The sequence below is a fragment of the Lytechinus variegatus genome, chromosome 6 (genome assembly GCF_018143015.1).
Source record: "Lytechinus variegatus isolate NC3 chromosome 6, Lvar_3.0, whole genome shotgun sequence".
NCBI lineage: Eukaryota > Metazoa > Echinodermata > Echinoidea > Temnopleuroida > Toxopneustidae > Lytechinus > Lytechinus variegatus.
In genome coordinates, this window is record NC_054745.1 from 28,831,509 (window position 1) to 28,854,013 (window position 22,505).

Here is a 22,505-nt window from a genome sequence, read left to right on the forward strand (position 1 = left end):
TTACTGTAAGCCATGTGGGGGGTCCTAGAAGGGCTAAGAAAGTTGATAGAGGTAAGAAAGAAATGGAGAGGCCAGGGCCCTGTCTTAATCAATCGTAACTCTATGGAAATCCATCAGTGTCATATTTTTTCTACAGGAAATTTGCAAAGAAAAAACAACAAAGGAGAACACACCAAATTGTCAAAAAATTCAATGAATTTATGGATATATATTCATACCTATTTTTTTTTTCATAGTTGCAATTGGTCGGAGCTATCGCGCGCCTCCATCAAGAGATATGATTATTAAGTAGTATATGTGACCTCTGTCCATCTTTATCCAAACAGTTTACGGAGAGAGCCATCGTGATACTTATCCTACTCAACCACCAATTCAAGGGTAAGTTTTATTTCAATCCGTCTTCGTTTAGTAATTTATCCCATTTGGGGGAGTGGGCACAAACACATCTGTTAACACTACCATTGAGGAATAATCGTAGAAATCCTCCAGGGTATAAACCATTCATTTATTGATGAAGCACAGTTTAAAGCTGCAAAAAGTCACTACATGAAATACATATGTCATCCGATAATTAATTCACCAAAATGTACATTAAAGAATATCATTACGTCACATCTAAAGAAAAATTAAATTGTATTATTTTGCTCAACCATTTTGTCCATGTTGGTTGGTTTGGTCACTTGGTGATATCTCATGTTCATTTTTGGAGTCAAAACGGAATTCCTGGAATGGCGTGTGAGAGAAATGAAAAAAAAAAGAAAAAAAAAGAGAGAAAAAGTGGTGAACATTTAAAAGAATTCAGTCAAGCAATAAAATCCCTGAGACAAATTGGCAACAGCTAGGTCGGTAATATTATGACAAGAATTACGGACAAATGTTCATCGTGCTGAGGACTTTTAGGCTTAATCATCAGGGATATCATGGATATGTGTGTTTTTTTTTAATGTACATCGCTGAGGAAGTGATCAAAATATAGAGAAAATTGAAGAGTTTGATGTTTTCATGAAAAAAAAGTTAAGAAAATACATTTAGCACGTGTCGGCCATTTTGTGTATTGGATCAAATTAAAGTGTAAACATTGCTCTACCTCACTATGGACTCACAGATTTGGCCATCTCGGAGTCTCCATACATTTAGTGATTACAATAATTTCTACGATTATTCGTCTATCTGTTGCCCGAGTTTGTTCAAACTTAAACCCATCCGCATCTCTGATAGCACTTTCATATTCAAATTCAAAATTAAATTCTGTTTAATAGAGTACCGAAGCAATGACGTCAGTTGCGATGGTTTCATGGCGGCTTGCTTCTAAACAAATGAATCCGGGGCGCGAATGTCTCTCATCGAAGAAAATGGCTGCTAACGGAATTTCATCGCTTGCAACCTTAGAATGATGGTAATTTTGGCAAATGCAAATGTGTGTGTATAGACGATCGTCAGCTGCGACTCTGATCAGAACCATCCAGCTCGTTGTCATGACAGTGACGTCACATTTCGGTACTCAGTTAAAATATAAGATTACATATCGAAAAGTCCGAAGACTAACAAAATTAGTTTACAATCGGCGTCATTAGACAATATCAGATGAAATGTATATAGTTTACAATCGGCTTCATTAGACAATATCAGATGAAATGTATATACAAAACGCACGGTCTACCACTTGAACAATGATAGAAAATATACCCACATTATAATATTTAACAATTACTCTGGCCCACCACGCATGCACACCTGAAGGCCATATCCCAGGCCACATCCCATTAGTCCGGCAGCCCAGGAGGTTTATTCAACCGAAAGCCGGACAAGCAAATGACCCCATAGTTGGATGGCATGGACCTTGAAGTTTACAAAAATGCATTGCTGCCGGGTTCTATGCGTGGTCTTCCCTCCGAAATGACGTAATATATGACGTCATTACAAAATGGCCCTATTTCACAATTTTTCAGACATTCTACACATAGCATGAAGTCAAGGGAGAATATCTCAGCCAAATCATGCTTGTTTTGTATGAAACTTTCACAATATATTGTTCAAGTAGTGCACAAGAGATATGCAAAATTTCACGAACAGAAATTATTGTTTACATATGCAAATTACGTAATGAAATTTGCATATCATTAGTTTTGGAGATTTCTTGCATAAAAAATTTTCGAAAATCGATTCAGAAATTTATTTTCTTTTTTTAGTGTACTTTATTTGATATTTTTCCTCTCAAGCATAATATCATTGTCTTCATCTATATCTCTACTTTAAGAAAATATATGTCAGTAATTGGAAATGACATTATAGACTGTGATTTCAGCCCCCTTTCCAATATGGTGCGCACATAGAAATCGTGCGTTTTTGGCCTATTTTCACCATATAGCTGAGGTTGGCGACCGATATGCCTACTTCATTAGTGCTTCTTGCATTTTGCATGATATTAAATCTTCCAAACAACATATTTTCATCTTCATTTTGACTCTGGTGATACATCAATGATTTCAGCACAGATTGATTGCCCATTGGGCAGTCTATAGGCTACGTTTCAGCCTAGTTTTCAACAACGAACCTATACCATGTAAGACTGCATCGTTGTAGTCGAGTCGGATAAGAGGTTCCTGTGTACCATCAAAATATTTTTCACTCAATTTTTCAATCAACGTTTTGGTATTTGTCCAAACTGTCTCGTTAATGAATCTTGATGTTCCCTTCCCAAAATCGTGTCCAACGGGGTTCAAAATTGATATCTTTGGCGGCCCTCTTGGACTTTTTTAAAATGAAAATCAATTATTTTCATATTTTATTGCACAGAGTCTGACAATGGGACAATCTTTTAATCAATACGCATTTCTCTATGATTGGGATAGTAGAAATCGATTTAATTCCTTTTCTGATGATATATTTTGAAATAAAACTTATCCCGAAATGGGCATGATTTTGGTCAAAAATTTGCATGTGCATTGATATCTATCTGTTCAATCATTAACATCAACAACTATTTCAAAATATCAGCATTCGACACGAAAGAGGATATAATATACCGATAATACTGTAACGCCTCATGACAGTATGTATGTCTTTATTTGCTTGGTTAAAGGGCAAATACCATTATTACCCATTTATTGGAAAATATGCCACTTTGGAGCCCATATTAAGGCAAAAAACGTTTCTGATATGGAATAAAGCCACTTTCATTCTTTTTAAACTACATGGAGATAAGAAGGGTAGAGTTTCCTCTATCTGCTACTAGCATACTGAAGCATACCCCCTTCAGGGAGCGTCGAAATCACCCACCCTTTTTCATATTTTACCTATTTGTGGGAAAATATGCTTTTTCAAGCCCCCATTGAGGCAAAAAGTGTTGCTGCTATGTAGTACGGCCACTTTCATTGTTTTTAAACTATGTGGAGACAAGAGTAGAGTTTCCCCTATCTGCTACAAAAAAGGTGTGCTGGTACAGCAAAGCCTACCCCCTCTGAGGACTGCTGAAGTTACCCGATAATTATACGTATTTTGCCCATTAATGGGAAAATATGCTATTTTCGAGCCCCCATTGGGGCAAAAAGTGCTTCTGCTATTTAGTAAAACCACGTTTATTATTTTCAAACTATATGGAGACGAAAGAGTAGAGTTTCTTCTATCTGCTACATGTAAAGAGGTGTTGGCATATTGGAACAATCCCCCCTTAGGGGGTCTCCGAAATCACTTACCCTTTTTCCATATTTTACCTATTTATGGGAAAATATGCTATTTTTGAGCCCCCATTGAGGCCGCGTGTTTCTGCTATGTAGTAAGGCCACCTTTATTATTTTCAAACTTTATGGAGACGAAAGAGTAGACTTTCCTCTATCTGCTACATATTGTGCTGGTACAGTAAAGCCTACCACCTTTGGGAACTGCCAAAGTTACCCGCCCCTTTTACGTAATTTGCAAATTCATGGGAAATGTGCTATTTTCGAGCCCCCATTGAGGCAAAAGGTGTTTCTGCTATGTAGTAAAACCACTCTTATTGCTTTTAAACTATATGGAGACAAAAGAGTAGAGTTTCTTCTATCTGCTACATATAAAGAGGTGTTGGCATATTGGAACATACCCCCCTTAGGGGTCACCAAAATCACCTACCCTATTTCATATTTTAATTATTTATGGGAAAATATGCTATTTTCGAGCCCCCATTGAGGCAAAAGGTGTTTCTGCTATGTGGTAAAGCTACTCTTATTGCTTTTAAACTATATGGAGACGAAAGAGTAGAGTTTCCTCTATCTGCTACATATAAAGAGGTGTTGGTATATTGGAACATATCCCCCTTGGGGGGTCGCCAAATTCACCTAACCTTTTTCCATATTTACCTATTTATGGGAAAATATGCTATTTTCGAGCCCCCATTGAGGCAAAAGGTGTTTCTGCTATGTAGTAAAACTACTCTTATTGCTTTTAAACTATATGGAGACGAAAGAGTAGACTTTTTCTCTATCTGCTACATATAAAGAGGTGTTGGCATATTGGAGCATACCCCCCTTAGGGCGTCACCAAAATCACCTACCCTATTTTATATTTTAATTATTTATGGGAAAATGATCTATTTTCGAGCCCCCATTGAGGCAAAAGTTGTTTCTGCTATGTAGTACAACTACTCTTATTGCTTTTAAACTATATGGAGACGAAAGAGTAGAGTTTCCTCTATCTGCTACATATAAAGAGGTGTTGGTATATTGGAACATACCCCCCTTGGGGGGTCGCCAAATTCACCTAACCTTTTTCCATATTTACCTATTTATGGGAAAATATGCTATTTTCGAGCCCCCATTGAGGCAAAAGGTGTTTCTGCTATGTAGTAAAACTACTCTTATTGCTTTTAAACTATATGGAGACAAAAGAGTAGAGTTTCTTCTATCTGCTATATATAAAGAGGTGTTGGCATATTGGAACATACCCCCCTTAGGGGGTCACCAAAATCACCTACCCTATTTCATATTTTAATTATTTATGGGAAAATATGCTATTTTCGAGCCCCCATTGAGGCAAAAGGTGTTTCTGCTATGTAGTAAAACTACTCTTATTGCTTTTAAACTATATGGAGACAAAAGAGTAGAGTTTCCTCTATCTGCTACATATAAAGAGGTGTTGGCATATTGGAACATACCCCCCTTAGGGGGTCACCAAAATCACCTACCCTATTTCATATTTTAATTATTTATGGGAAAATATTCTATTTTCGAGCCCCCATTGAGGCAAAAGGTGTTTCTGCTATGTGGTAAAGCTACTCTTATTGCTTTTAAACTATATGGAGACGAAAGAGTAGAGTTTCCTCTATCTGCTACATATAAAGAGATGTTGGTATATTGGAACATATCCCCCTTTTGGGGGTCGCCAAATTCACCTAACCTTTTTCCATATTTACCTATTTATGGGAAAATATGCTATTTTCGAGCCCCCATTGAGGCAAAAGGTGTTTCTGCTATGTAGTAAAACTACTCTTATTGATTTTAAACTATATGGAGACGAAAGAGTAGACTTTTTCTCTATCTGCTACATATAAAGAGGTGTTGGCATATTGGAGCATACCCCCCTTAGGGCGTCACCAAAATCACCTACCCTATTTTATATTTTAATTATTTATGGGAAAATGATCTATTTTCGAGCCCCCATTGAGGCAAAAGTTGTTTCTGCTATGTGGTACAACTACTCTTATTGCTTTTAAACTATATGGAGACGAAAGAGTAGAGTTTCCTCTATCTGCTACATATAAAGAGGTGTTGGTATATTGGAACATACCCCCCTTGGGGGGTCGCCAAATTCACCTAACCTTTTTCCATATTTACCTATCTATGGGAAAATATGCTATTTTCGAGCCCCCATTGAGACAAAAGGTGTTTCTGCTATGTAGTAAAACTACTCTTATTGCTTTTAAACTATATGGAGACAAAAGAGTAGAGTTTTTTCTATCTGCTATATATAAAGAGGTGTTGACATATTGGAACATACCCCCCTTAGGGGGTCACCAAAATCACCTACCCTATTTTATATTTTAATTATTTATGGGAAAATAATCTATTTTCGAGCCCCCATTGAGGCAAAAGTTGTTTCTGCTATGTGGTAAAGCTACTCTTATTGCTTTTAAACTATATGGAGACGAAAGAGTAGAGTTTCCTCTATCTGCTACATATAAAGAGATGTTGGTATATTGGAACATATCCCCCTTTTGGGGGTCGCCAAATTCACCTAACCTTTTTCCATATTTACCTATTTATGGGAAAATATGCTATTTTCGAGCCCCCATTGAGGCAAAAGGTGTTTCTGCTATGTAGTAATACTCTTATTGATTTTAAACTATATGGAGACGAAAGAGTAGACTTTTTCTCTATCTGCTACATATAAAGAGGTGTTGGCATATTGGAGCATACCCCCCTTAGGGCGTCACCAAAATCACCTACCCTATTTTATATTTTAATTATTTATGGGAAAATTATCTATTTTCGAGCCCCCATTGAGGCAAAAGTTGTTTCTGCTATGTGGTACAACTACTCTTATTGCTTTTAAACTATATGGAGACGAAAGAGTAGAGTTTCCTCTATCTGCTACATATAAAGAGGTGTTGGTATATTGGAACATATCCCCCTTGGGGGGTCGCCAAATTCACCTAACCTTTTTCCATATTTACCTATTTATGGGAAAATATGCTATTTTCGAGCCCCCATTGAGGCAAAAGGTGTTTCTGCTATGTAGTAAAACTACTCTTATTGCTTTTAAACTATATGGAGACGAAAGAGTAGACTTTCCTCTATCTGCTACATATTGTGCTGGTACAGTAAAGCCTACCCCCTTTGGGAACTGCCAAAGTTACCCGCCCCTTTTACGTAATTTGCAAAATCATGGGAAAATGTGCTATTTTCGAGCCCCCATTGAGGCAAAAGGTGTTTCTGCTATGTAGTAAAACTACTCTTATTGCTTTTAAACTATATGGAGACGAAAGAGTAGAGTTTCCTCTATCTGCTACATATAAAGAGGTGTTGGCATATTGGAACATACCCCCCTTATGGGGTCGCCGAAATCACCTACCCTTTTTCCATACTTTACCTGTTTATGGGAAAATGTGCTATTTTCGAGCCCCCATTGAGGCAAAAAGCGTTTCTGCTATATGGTGAAGCCAGTTTCATTCTTTTGAAACTGCATGGAATTAAAGGAGTAGACTTTCTTCAATCTGCTGCTAATAAGTGGTTGCACAGCAAAGTCTATCCCCTCCGGGGGTTCCGAAAGTCACCCACCCCTTTTCCATATTTTTTCCAATATGGGGAAAATCTGCCAATCTTGGAGCCTCTGAAGAAGGTAGCAGTCGATGTGCCAGCACTTTTTTTACATGTAGCTGATAGAAAAAATGCCTCTTCTTTTATTTCCAAGTGGTTTCCAAAATCAAAGCAAGCTTTACTATATAGCAGAAATGCCCTTTTGTCTGAATGGGGGCTCAAACATTGCATTTTTTTACAATAAAGAATGAAAATAGACATATATGTATCTGATAAAGAAGATCATACTTTGTCATCTTTATGTGGTTACAAAACAAAAACAAGGGCTTTACCGCAAGGCAGAAACACTGTTTGCCTCAAAATGACTAATTTTCCGAGAAACTGGCAAGATACGAAAAAAAATTGGGTGACTTTGGCAGCCCCCTGAGGGGTAGGCTTTGCTATGCCCCAATTTCTTTATATGTAGCTGATAGAGAAAAGTGATTTAAAGGAAAAAAATACATACTCAAAACAAAATTTTACCACATTGGGGGCTCCGAAAAGCACGATATAATAGTCAAGCTATGGATAATGGTATGGTACTGTATGTAACATTTTACTGGTTCTTGTGGGACTATAATTTAAGGTGCCCGAGAGTAATTGCATGCAAAATGAAAATGCAGAGCAATGCCTCGAACTTCTATCTTTTTCAAGAGATTTAATTATCATAAAAATTGCTTTGTGTAGAAAATGCCTTTTACCCTCATATACACATGATACAAGTAATACATACCTTTCTATCGATCGCTAAGTACGTTATTTTCTGCATGTCAGGGACATCAACAAAGGCGATCGGATGCAAGATGAAACAGATAGAATGCACATGAACATTTTGGTTCAAAATTTTTGATGAATTCTTTTTTTTAATATATTAACCGGACTATTCAGAAAACAATTTCAACCGATTTCTACTATCCAAATCCTAGTGAAATGCGTATTGATTTAAAATTTCCCATTGTCAGACTTTGTGCAATAAAATATGAAAATAATTGATTTTCATTAAAAAAAAGTCCAAGAGGGCCGCCAAAGATATCAATTTTGAACTCCGTTGGACACGATTTTGGGAAGGGAACATCAAGATTCATTAACTAGACACTTTAGGCAAATACCAAAACATTGAGTGAAAAATATTTTGATGGTACATAGAAACCCCCTTATCCGACTCGACTACAACGATGCAGTCATACATGGTATAGGTTCGTTGTTGAAAACTAGGCTGAAAACGTAGCCTATAGACTGCCCAGTGGGCAATCAATTTTTGCTGAAATCATTGATTGATCACCAGAGACATAATGAAGAGGAAAATATGTTGTTTGGAAGATTTAATATCATGCAAAATGCAGGAAACATCAATAAAGTAGGCATATCGTTCGCACACCTCAGCCATATGGCCAAAAACGCACGATTTCTACGTGCGCACCATATTGGAAAGGGGGCTGAAATCACAGTCTATAATGTCTTTTTCAATTACTGTTATATATTTTCTTAAAGTAGAGATATAGATGAAGACAATGATATTATGCTTGAGAGGAAAAATATCAAATAAAGTACACTAAAAAAGAAAATAAATTTCTGAATCGATTTTTGACAATTTTTTATGCGAGAAATCTCCAAAACTAATGATATGCAAATTTCATTACGTAATTTGCATATGTAAACAATAATTTCTGTTCGTGAAATTTTGCATATCTCTTGTGCACTACTTGAACAATATATTGTGAAACTTTCATATAAAACAAGCATGATTTGGCTGAGATATTCTCCCTTGACTTCATGCTATGTGTACAATGTCTGCAAAATGGTAAAATATGGCCATTTTGTCGTGACGTCATATATTACGTCATTTCGGAGGGAAGACCACGCATAGAACCCGGCAGCAATGCATTTTTGTAAACTTCAAGGTCCATGCCATCCAGCTATGGGGTCATTTGCTTGTCCGGCTTTCGGTTGAATAAACCTCCTGGGCTGCCTGACTACATGGTCCCGCAGAGTCAGCACCCCCATCGAAATCCGCCAAGCTGCAATCCCCCATCCCCAAAAGGCTCATCGGTTAGACCACAGGTCGCAATTCTAATGAGCAATATAGGCCAGACTCATCAAAATCTCGTGGCTAAATTATCCTCCCTAAAAAATCTCGTGAATCATGAGATTTTTTTTCTTTCTCTAAGATATTACCTACTTGTTATTTAATCCTCAAGTCAAATCAAATATGATTTAAGCAATTTTTTTAGCCGAGGACAGAATGATTACCTTACAAACAATAATTAACGCGAGCGCCCAACGTGAGTAATTTTTTTTGGTAATATTCCAACCTGAAAAATGGACATTCTTAGTATTTTAGTAACCATGAACAGGATGAGTACTTACTAAACAATAATTGATGCGAGCGCGAAGGTCAAGCCAATTTTTTGTCCTAATGTGAACTGTATTATGTTTTATTTAAAAAAGAATATCACGTTTTGAAAAAGGGCACATTACATTTTGAAAAATAGGCATTTTACATTTTGAAAAAGAGTATTTTTTCCTAGGGGGGGATTTTTGGCGGGCACGTGCCCCCATCGCCCCCCCCCCCCGTTTCTGCCGCCCCTGGTTATTTTTTATGATTATTATCAGTGAATTGGTAGCAGTAGAAGTACTAAGCACCAGTCACATATAGACCCCGGACCATCCCGGATCTGATCCGGGTTAGTCTGGGGAGAGATCCGTGTTGGCGCCTTATGCATCCTTGGAGGTCCATTGTTGTTCGTGTTGGTACACCAGCCAGGAATCTGTAATATGTCCACACTTGTACAGTTTGGAGTCAAACCGATGCTGTTTTAATACTACTTGGTGTTGTACAAGCACCTATCCGGTGTTAGATCAAAACGAAACTCCTGTTGTTTAACACTTCTCTGATTGGAATATATAGATTCCGGGCTGGTGTCAATCAACGCCAGAGTTTTTGCAGTGTACTATATACCTATTAGATGCCACTTCCTTTTTTTTCTTCTGATCTATTTGTACCAAGACGTTTATGGTACCGGAACATGCGCCGATATTCCCCAGGATGTCTGTCCTTATGGAGTTTCTGATTATACCGGTGAATGGGTGAAATATGTTCCCAAGTACCTAACACGTGATCATCCCGAGTACGACGTCAGAACACCACCGGAAGCACGTGACAAGGTTAACTTGTACTGCGCCCATCCAGGTATAAATCTATGAAATTTGTATCCGAACGTGGTAGATATAGAATAATTCCTATTATGCTTGTAAGCTTTCAACAATTTCTGGCTAGATTATGAGCCTTTTCTGAACTTTTTAGGACAAAATAGCAAAGAAGAAAGGAAAAAAAATCAACTGTTTCATTCCCATAGAATTATTGTGAAAAATACAGTCGTAGGTGTGCGTGTTATCTAGAAAACCCCTTTTGATAGTTGTGCATGAAAGTGGGGGAGGGATCGCTATGGACATGGGCATGATGGAACAATAGATGTTCCCCATCCCCATGAACAAAGGAAAATCCTCTGGGCTTAAGGCCACATGTATGCAAATAATAATAACAATAAAAAAACACTAGGATGGAATTTTTAAGTAGTTTATCGACAAATAAGTTTAAACCAAATGGCCCGTAATCTCAAAAGAGGTTTCAATTGTACCATGGTACAAAAACATGGAGTATGCAGATTTATTTCGTTAACGCGCTTCATTTTAAACGCACTTGGCCAAACGTGCATTTAATTGGATTTAACTTTGTGTACGCGATGACATTTAAGCGTAATTATGTTCAAATATAACGTGGAGTTCAATATATTCCACAGAGACGGTTAAACATTACAGTAAAAGAATAAAACATCACGCAGAAAAAAGATGAAAAGGAATTAGGTAGAGAAGTAAAATGTATTTCTTTTTATGCGCTTACGGGTGTACTTTAAACATCTTGTCGCTTCACACCAACTGAATGAAGAAAATTCGTTGAACTACAAACTGTAGTTAACTTTATTTTAGAGTGCTATACGATTCGGCGAGCATGATGGTCATATCTGACCATATATTTCATTTTGTGTCAAAAGTAATGAATCTGACCTCAAAACTAACAATTAACAATGTAGATTAATGAGTTTTTTTAATCTCATTTTCTGCAGAAAGGTACCTTTGTAGCCCATACGAATTTAAGGAAGGATAATATTGGCTAGCTTGCCTCGTTCCCTTAAGAAAATCAAGTAAATTCCAGGGACCTATCCACGGAGGATTATTCTATTGTTAATAGGGGTGCTGAGCATTGTCACTGCACCCACAGTAACAATAGATAATCCTCCGTGGCCAGGTCAATGGTAAACTCAGCACTATGCAAGTTATCAAACCATACCAATTGTCAACTACCTCGCGACGAATCGTTTTACGACAACCCGCATCAGAGCGGAGTTGCATGGGGGGGGGGTATAATTGTCAGTGCCATGATCTGCGTCATAACACAAAATGGAAATTGTATCGATAAGTCAGATTACAATGTATAGTATTTACGAAATGCAATTGGTTTTTACAGCTTGTTACTCCAATCCGTGTCTTCATGGAGGAAGCTGCGTGGAAGAACTTGACGGGTTCAGTTGCTCCTGTCCTGGGATCTATTCCGGAATTCAGTGTGAACAACATGGTACGTTTTTGATTGAAAATAGCTGATTTAAGAGTAGCCAGAATTAAAGGGGTATTCAGAAAAATAATGAAGGAAAATGGGGAATTCATTGTGAGCAACATGATAAGTTTCGAAATATTAATCACGAAATGACCAGTCGCTATCTCGAGAAATTCGGCAGTGTATTCCTTTCATGAATATTGAGAAGTTTAAAGATTAGTAAAACCTTTGTTCACGTGATTAAAATATATAGGGCCTACACTCTTTGATTAGACTAAACAGCGCATGCCGAATGAAACATTAAGCGGTCTGCAATATTTTGTTGATATGAACATACTTCCCACATAGGTATGTTTCAAAACCGAAGGCAATGTTAGTATGATAATGCTAAGCATTCTTCATGTTGACAAGACCGCGTTGAAATAATGGCGCGGACAATGGTCACAGTATCCTTTTACACTGCAAAAACTCCGGTGTTGATTTAACACCAGCCCGGAATCTATATATTTCCACACCAGAGAAGTATTGAAACAACACCAGCTTGGAATCAAACCGATGCTGTTGTAATACTATTTGGTGTTGTATAAACACCACTCTGGTGTTAGACCAAAACGAAACTGGCGTTGTTTAACACTTCTCCGGTGTGGACATATATAGATTCCGGGCTGGTGTTAAATCAACACCTTAATTTTTTCAGTGTATAAAGAATTATTTACACGCAATATTTCATAATTTATTATTTATGATTATTTACAAGCAATTTTTATAACAAATTTTACTTTCACGATACATGTTTTTTACAACTCTTTTGTGTGTGTTTCCAGCATGTGACTCCAATCCTTGTCTTCATGGAGGGACCTGTGTGGAGGAGCTTGGTGGGTATAATTGTTCCTGTCATGGAGGCTATGTGGGAATTCACTGTGAGAAGCCTGGTGAGTTTTTTTAGGTTTTTGTTTTATAAAAGATAATGTAATAACGGTACAACAGTGGAGGATACGGGCAGTGTGCAAGGGGCCCACGCTCTATCTACTGAATATTTCAAGAATCATTCATTCAAAATAATTGCTAACACTGCAAAAGCTCTGGTGTTGATTTAACACCAGCCCGGAATATTTTGTCCAAACCAATCTGGTGTTAGACCAGAACGAAACTGGTGTTGTTTTTCACTTCTCTGGTGCGGACATGTAGATTCCGGACCGGTGTTAAATCAACACCAGAGTTTTTGCAGTGTGCGGGAAAGTCTAGGAAAGACAAATCTGTGCACCCTGATTTTTTTTCTGATATTCTAATTTTGTACCCTCTGTTTCAGAATTCGGGATCCACCCCTGCAGTATAATTATAGGGATATTCAGTGGTCGGTAGAAATAAATTGACCGATGGTTGCATCTAGAAAAGTACAGTGCAAAAAACTCTGGTGTTGATTAAGTTTTAACACCAGTCCGGAATATATATATGTCCACACCAGAGAAGTGTACCAGTTTCGTTTTGGTCTGACACACCAGATTGGTGTTTATGCAACACCAATTAGTATCAAAACAGCATCGGTTTGATTCCAAACTGGTGTTGTTTCCGGGGGGGGGGGGCACTCAGTATATAATGCATAGTGGGTATGTGCCGCGGAGGGGACCCCATTTTTACACTCAAATTTCCGTTCCAATTCATAGCATTTTTGTCGTATTGAGAAAAGGAACAAAGAAATCCGCCCCAAAGCTTCGCATAGTTTTCGCTACGCCGTTCCGATCGCATTGATCTGTTACAATGAGCTGCAATTTTGGTGAAAGCGGCCGCAGAGCGCCGTCCGACAATCGCCCCAGCTCTGCGCGAGTTTTTGCAGTGTATAAAGAATCATTTATAAGCAATATTTCATAATTTGTTATTTATAATTATTTACAAGCAATTTTTATAACAAATTTGTTATCAACCAGTGAGAATGAAAAAAATCAATAACTTTGAACCTTTTTTTGCAAATTTATTATTATAAATTATAAGAACACGCAACGTAGATTTTTTAAATCAAGTCTAACCTACACCAATAACGGAATTATTTAACGATAAGTTGCTTCCTCAGTGTGGGCGGGGGATAAAGTAGTTTAGCGCCGCCTTGTTCACACTGCAGTCATGGCAGGATTATTATTATATATGTTTTTTACAACTTTTTTTGTGTGTGTTACAGCATGTGACTCCAATCCTTGTCTTCATGGAGGGACATGTGTGGACAAGCTTGATGGGTATAATTGTTCCTGTCATGGAGGCTATGTGGGAATTCACTGTGAGAAGCCTGCAGGATTTTTTGGGGTATTTTTGTTTTATAAAAGATAATGTACTAACGGTAGAACAGTGGAGGATACGGGCTGTGTGCAAGGGGCACACGCTCCATCTACTGAATATTTCAAGAATCATTCATTCAAAATAATTGCTAACACTGCAAAAACTCCGGTGTTGATTTAACACCAGCCCGGACTATTATGTCCACACCAAAGAAGTATTGAAACAACACCAGTTTGGAATCAAACCGATGCTGTTGTAATACTAATTGGTGTTGTATAAACACCTATCTGGTGTTAGACCAAAACGAACTTGGTGTTGCTTTACACTTCTCTATTGCGGACAAATATAGATTCCGGACTGGTGTTAAATCAACACCAGAGTTTTTGCAGTAAAATATAGGAAAGACAAATTCTGTGCACCCTGATTTTTTTTTCCGATTTTCTAATTTTGCACCCTCTGTTTCAGAATTCGGGATCCATCTCTGCAGTATAATTATAGGGATATTCAGTTGTCGGTAGAAATGAATTGACCGATGGTTGCATCGAGAACAGTACACTGCAAAAAATTCTGGTGTTAATTGAACACCAGTCCGGAATCAATATATATATACCAGAGAAGTGTACCAGTTTCGTTTTGGTCTTACACCAGATAGGTGTTTACACAACACAAATTAGTATTACAACAGCATGGGTTTTGATTCCAAACTGGTGTTGTTTCAATACTTCCCTGGTGTGGACATATATTGATTCCAGGCTGTTGTTAAAGGGGAATCCAGCCTTGGCCATAGAATGTTGTGTTGGGAAGGAAAAAATGAATTAAACAGAATGGTGAAAGTTTGAAAGAAATCAAACAAGCAATAAGAAAGTTATAGCTGCTTTAAAATTGAGATCACTAATACCATGTAGATTTCAAATTGGCAACTGGGTAAGTAAATTATGACAAGTGGCAAGGACAACTTTCTCATAGGCCATGTACTTTATTATCAGGGATTTGTGGTTTTCTCCTATAAGTACCCATTCCCCTGGGGCAGTAATCTAAATATAACCCTGGTAGTACTTGTTTAATGTCCTCGTGAAAGAAAAATATAATTTGAAATGAACCTTTTGGGGAAAATGACATTTTAGCCAAAATATGTATTGGAGTACATGGAAGAGTAGTCCTTGCCTTACATCACTATGACATCACATAAGCGGCCAATTTGAAGTCTCCATGGGTATAGTGATTACCAATATTAACAACTTTTAAAAATTCATAACTTTCTTGTTATTTGTCCAATATTGTTCAAACTTTCACCTATCAACTTGTCTGATTTTTCTTTTTCTTATAAAAACAAGTTTTTATTTGGGTTGGATTCCCCTTTAAATCAACACCGGAGTTTTTGCAGTGTAGTTCAGTAGGATAGAAATTCAAAAGTATGTGGTAGTGCCCATTGTGTTCGAATCACACCATAGGCTAGCGTCCGTTTGAAAGGCATCAATCCAAATTTTGCTACTCTCCACCCAGATGTTAAATGAATATACCTTGTAGACTGCGGGAATGACTGTTCGATCCGATGGCCGAAATTCCTACGAACTGGGAAGCGTTTCATCAATATATTCATCCGACAAGTTGTCAGATCTGACATCTTTCCATGATTTTGATTGGCTAAGAGGCACTCTTTCTATGGTAACTGTCGGGAAAAAATGGGACTTGTCGGATAATACGTTCGAGAAGTCCTTTCATGAAACGCCCCTAGGGGTATCCGTAAGAATGCAGAAAACGATTTTTTAGCTCCATTTTACATGTTTTAGATCCCTGTAAAAATAAACGATGTACTTACACCCAATTCAAGATACATGTTTGTTTTATTCATTTCAACTCACACAGGACGCAGATATTAACGCTTAAATAACAATTAGGGCCAATGCTAGGCGTGCTAGGAGTAAAGGCCTAATGTTTAGGTCCACCCATGTTGTATTGTGACGTAACCGTAGAATGGCAATGTTTTCACTACATTTATAAGAAATGTAATAATGATGCCCAGAAGGAAAAACCAGTTCCACTGGACCAGTTAGACCAGTATAATTTTAACTGGTAACTCTGGAAATTGGAACATCGGTTTACTGGTCTAACTGGTCATACTGGTCCAGTTAAAATTTTACTGGTCCAGTTGAAAATTAAACTGGTCTTGAAGTACTGGAATTTTATACTGGTCTTGTTTCTAGAGGTTGTTACTGGTCTCACTGGTCGTCATACTGGTTTCATTGGTCGTCATACTGGTCTAACTGGTCGAACTGGTCCTCGTACTGGTTTAACTTGATCAATTTATTACATGCATTTTGGTTTGTTATATACCATGGCCAGTAAAATATGATGGAAAAGATGGTTAGTAAATTAATCTTTCTGCTGTTATTTTGAATGTGATGTATAAAATTACACATTTTCATTGTGAATTAGTTCACACAATTATTTTGAAGGTTTTCAAACAACAATGAGTGCTATTGCAAAGATATTCCATTATAAATCCTGATATTTCTTTAAAGGAGACACCCGAAGAATCCAAAGTATTTTATAATGCCTTTTTGTGGTCATCATTGTAAAGGGGAAGTATTACTAATCAGATATATAACTTCACTTTTCAAAATAGTCATTAGAGTTTTCAGAAATCAGCTCTCAAAAATGATTTATTTTTATGCCATATTTCTGCCTTCCATTGGTCCTCTTGCGAGCTCCAGCTGAGTGACGTCACACAATGAGCGTGAGCAGCTGAGCTGACAGCAGCCCATTGAAGACGATCTTTCCAATCAGCGTTTTTTGCTCTTAGAATTGTTTATTCCTCACAAGATTGGTCTTGTTATATAGATAAAAGTTTGAATTTACTGAACAGTGAAATAAAGTGCACATTTAACGTATTTTGGTAACCGATATTTAGCTTAGAAAAAATGATTTTTTTTTCAAGAAATATATTTGAATAAACAAAGCATATTTTCACTTAGAAATCACACTTGCGACAAATTGATATTATAATCAATATAAAGCATAGACATTCTTCGTCACGACTGAAAAAAATTATGAAATTTCATTACGTAACAAAGTCAGGAACCACAAAATAACATGGCAATATCCATCGCGAAATGATTGAAATTGCAGTTGAATTGCCGAAACATGATTAGCCCACAGCGGTGAGCGGACTTTGTTTCATATATCTTAAAAGCACACTATAGTGTAGGGAACGGTCTGTGGCCAAACGCGTTGGCCATCGTTTTGTCGTGTGCGAGGACCCTGGTTCAAAACTCGGAATAACATGGTTATTTTTTTTATTCCTTCTCGTCCCTACCCAGCTTTTTTTTCTTGTGAAATCCCATTCAGACCTGTATTTATCAAATCTTATTTAATTGCTGCTTTTGATTTTCAAGTTCTTGATTAGATTCTACTCTTATTTGGGATGGGAGGGGTACAGCTAGGATGAGTTAAAAGTCAAGTCCACATCAACTAAAAATTATTTGAATAGAGTAATTTCCCTTGCTGTTTTTACTCAAAACAGTCACAAAACAATGATATGCAAATTAGTGTTGTCACTCACATCACATTCGTTTCTAATTTTTTTGTGGCATTTTGTTTTTTAATTCTTTGCAGATTTGAGTATAGGAATTTCTTCATCCGAACACAATAGGTTACATTTACGGAACTGTAACTCTAAATGTTATTTGGAGGAATTAAAATCCCTCTGAAAATTTTTCAGAAAATAAATAGAAAATTAAATATCAAATCTACATGTCATGTAAATATATCAAACAACAAAATACAAAAGAACTTAGTGCGTGTGACATTACGGTTAGTGTAATTTGCACATCGACACAGATGAGCATATCATCGTTTTATAAATTAGGCAAAATTTCTCAATGTTAGAGTAGTAATTATATAAATTTGAATCAAAGTTTTTATGAAATTTCCTGCAATATCTTATTTTTCTTTAAATTCAAATGAATTTTTGATTGTGTGCACTTCTCCTTTACTCTTAATGTAGGGAATGCATAGCAATATTTATCCAGAAACAAAATTGTCTTAAAATATGCAAATCTGTAATTGGGCACATGTTCACTTTTCTTTCATCCAGGCCACTTCCTCACACCCACCAGGGCCAGGCTTACAGTCTTAGAACAAAAAAAAAAATGATGAACCATCACACAACAGCACACAACATTCAGTGCTTCACAATAAATATTTCACTTCTGTTCATACATGTACATGCAATAAATATTGTGGAAAACAAATAAAAGGCGTACCCATATTCAAATACCGTTTAAAAGGACAAATATATTATACCTTTCGAGAAAAATCAGCACGTTAGATATCTGATAACAAAACACAAATATGGGGCACTGCAAGAAACTTATGTTCCATTGCAAATCAAGCGTAAGTCTTAAATTCAAATTCAAGCGTAATAAGGTCGAGTTGCAATAGCAGTTCAACTACATGTACATGTTTGTCTTTAATCAAAGGACTTACCCTTGATTTGGGACGTGTGATTGATTAGAAAATTTCTTGCAAAATGCCCTAATATTAAAATTGTTTTTTTCGTTTTAATTTGTGTGTTCTTATTTTCGACAAGCTGTATTCCTGTCCAAGTCAATTTTTTTAGTTCTCTCCAAAACTGTGCTCAAAATCGTTTCCAAGATCGATAAAGATAAATTTTCTGTTGCATCATTATCAGTCCAAAACTTGCATCGTAGCTCCTGGAAACAGTGAAAAAAATGGCTATATCCAAATCAGTAAGACATGTAAGAGGACATGATGGAATCTCCCAGATTGAAGTAGCGAGCAGAGACCAGAAGTCACCAGAGTCAGCAAGTGTGCAGATCTGTGTGTAGAAGAGAGAAAAAATAAAGAAATAATTTAAATAATCAAATCAAAGTATGAATTTCATTATCTTGATGATTGACGACGTGCGGTGGCATGTAATTCCCGGTCAACAACAAATAATAGTAGGTTTAGACACTTGAAAAATTCCACTCAGAACACTGGTGCTCTACCTCAACGCTCAAGTGATGTTTGTGTAGGCCCCACTCTACTTACCGCTTAGCGGTAGTGAATCACTTGAGGTACGGTACTCTGTGTCATTACAAAGAGTGTATTTATCTTCATTGTTTTATGTTGAAGGCACTACGCATTCATATGTAGAAGCACTCTAATCAGAAAGAAACACCAGACTCTAGTTTTGGCCAGGAATCAGCATGATCAGGGTAACCACTGCTGAAAATTTGTCTTGCTTCATGACATCGGCATTATGGTGATATAACTCTGTGTATCTGGATGTATACGATACAGGGCCCTCCTGAGCATAAACGCATTGGGTACTAGTCCTGTGTATAATAAAAACTTAAACATTTGGCCTTATCGTGAAAACATTCGGCCTTATCGTGAAATTTGGTGTTTGTGCGCTCGTTGTGTACAAAGTCAATGGGAGTGGATCACCGCCGTTGACGAAATAAACGGCAGTGAATGGACTGGTGACAAAAACTACGATAATGCCAAACATTCCTCTGAAACAGCATATTTTCAGCCATGGTCCATGCCAGTGCTCCTAAATAATTTAATCGCCCGAGTCCTGACCAGTTTATTTAGAAATCTGACTGAAGTCTTTGTGAAGAAAAATCTGCTGGAATTGTGCAAAAACATTATTTCTAAAATAAAGACTTTTAGAGATTTTAATAGTAGTCATGCCAAAATGCATGATTCTAAAATTATATCAGATCTGTATCTGTCATCTGACCTGAATGCATCGTCAGAACAAGTACAGACTACAGTTTCCAAACATGCTTACCTTGACTTTTGACTGGATCAAACAGCGTAACCTGCATCGGCAGCAAGTGAATGGGACCGTACACTGGTACAGCTTGGAATCAGAGCAACACAACGAAGACTGTCGAGTGGACAAAATCGGTCTTTCCAGTTCATAATTCAATAAAAATGGACAAAGTAACACAGTTCTGGTTCTCTTATAGTCTGAAGATGTCGAAATCGGATATCACAACACATGAAGAAAACGGTAAATTCGAAGAAAAATAGAGACCAGGAAGGTGTATCAGTGTATTATGCACAGAGAGATCACTCCTAGTACCAATGAGGTCCAAACATTACATGTATGGACCTCATAGGCGACATCAGTGCTAAAATTGGGTTAGAGATTTATGTGGATCTAAATTTATTGTAATTTCAACAAAAGTACTAGCTAAATTTGAGGCTTTTGTTGAAATTTTGCTTTAATGATACATTCATGCTTCAATAATTAACAAAAAATTGAAAGAAATGAAGGGGAACTTACATTTTGACGACTTTTTCCTGATTTTCTTGGCAGTTGTCCTTCACTTCTGACTCTCGATCGGACCTGATATGCAGATCACGTATACGCGTTCTCGTCAGGTGATCGGTCGGTTATTCTTTTCGCCAGATGTTGATAATTATATATTTCATAACGCAGCTTTCATCGCAAATTTAGCTGAAAGAGATTGAAGTTGAACAGCGCAAGCTTTAATTTATTCAGAAATAACGTTTGATTGCACAAGTTTCGCCTCGGACATTTAGGATCATTTGGTCCCATATTGGCGTAACTACGGGGGGGGGTGTCCCTACCACCGTCCACACCGGGCGTCCACAAGCCAGCAATTATCTTTTTTCTCTCTTTTTTTAACCAAAATGCTTCCCCCCAGAAAAAAAAGAACCAGGGTTAAAGAGAAAGACAATTATGATAGAGGAACACAAAATACTTTATTTTTTCAGCTTTTAATGCATCGACTTATAAATTAATCAAATATTAAATGGGGCTTAGAACATTTTTTAAAAAGTCAATTAATAAAAATATTCCGCTCTTCGGGATTTGAGCTTTCATGAAATATCAATCTTTTTCATGATTACCGAAAATACTTCAAATGTCCAAAAAAAAATTATCGGTGTATTAGCTGATACCTTGCGCCCGCCTTAATTATTTTAATGTTGAGATACTTTGCTTTAATTTAATGAATTCCTAAAAGCATTAATTCTCAGATCATTTGTCGCAATCGAATGATTCGATTGGTAAGCTAGTTGTATAATTATTATGATTCATGAATTGTTTAAAATGTGTCTCTCTATCAGTTTTGAATATTTAAAAAAATGTCAGCTCGTGCTTTTTGCTCGCAATATTTTGATTAGTAAGAAATTCTTGTGTATGCGAGTTTGATACATAAATAACTAGAGAGAGAGAGGGGGGGGGGGTGTCCCTCAGCTACTTGTCCTTGCTTATTCCATATTTTTTTATTATGCTCGTGTTGTGAGTATTTCAAAGTCTTTTCTTTTTCTCACCCTTTTTATTGTCTCGGAGCTTCCCTCTATTTCTTTGCTACGATGTATAGCCCATCTTGTTTCATTTTTTTATGTTCTCATTTCATTGAAAACATAATTATTAAACTGACGTAGAAGACTTTACAACAAAATTTTGATATTGTTTTTTCTTGTTTGTTTGGCTTTCTTTTTTCTTCTTCTCAGTCCTTTTTCTAATTAGTTTCCCTTTCCTTATTTTATATTATTTCATTTCATGAGGCATCCGCCAACTTATATACAACAACAAACGTTAGAGGCGGATATCCAGTAAGGGGGTGTGGTGGTGTGCCCTCTAAAAAGAGGAAAATAGGAAGGAAAAAAGCAGGAAGGAGAAAAAATAAGAAAAAAAGACGATGATGGCAATGATGATAATGATGATGAAAATTATCTTGGTGAAGATGATAGTGGTGGTGATGGTGGCGGTGATGATGATGATGATGATGATGATAATAATGATGGTGGTAGTGGTGATAAAGATGAGAATGAAGTTGGTGACGATGATATGATGATGTAATTTTGTCTTTAAAAAAATAATAGTGCAAAGGCGAAATCATTTAAAGTTTATTATGAAAATAGCAGAAAAAAATAATTTGAAAAATTGTACGTATGCGTATGGAAAATCTATCCCCCACCAAAAAAGAAAAAAAGTGAGATTTTGTTTTGTTATTTGTGACGGCGTAGGCCTATGCGAGCAGCTGTGTGATATAATTATGGTAAAAAAAGTAAATGAAATGCCAAGAAATACATGATAATGACTTTTATTGTACATTCAGTATATCAGTAGATAAATTCATACTCGTTCCAAAAAAGAAGAAAGTGGGTATATTATGGACCATTAAAAATGGGCAGTTGCTCTATATATTATATTACATAGAATATATAGAGCAACTGCTCGTGTGTAGCGGTAAGTTATCTACATAATTCATGCGGCGCACGGCGCGTGCGCAATGTTTAATAATTATTGTTGTGAATACAATGAATGTCATCAAAAACATAATAACACAGATCAAATAGTGCCA

General features: G+C 36.8%; 1 protein-coding gene across 1 annotated transcript in view; it reads left to right on the forward strand.

Moving 5' to 3' along the window:
- Positions 1 to 22,505, forward strand: part of LOC121417690 — a 41,267-nt gene that overhangs the window by 12,669 nt on the left and 6,093 nt on the right. The window contains exons 2-4 of the mRNA XM_041611423.1: positions 10,276 to 10,458; positions 11,794 to 11,901; positions 12,705 to 12,812. Coding sequence (XP_041467357.1) covers positions 10,276 to 10,458; positions 11,794 to 11,901; positions 12,705 to 12,812 — 399 coding nt within the window. The remainder of the gene's footprint in view (positions 1 to 10,275; positions 10,459 to 11,793; positions 11,902 to 12,704; positions 12,813 to 22,505) is intronic.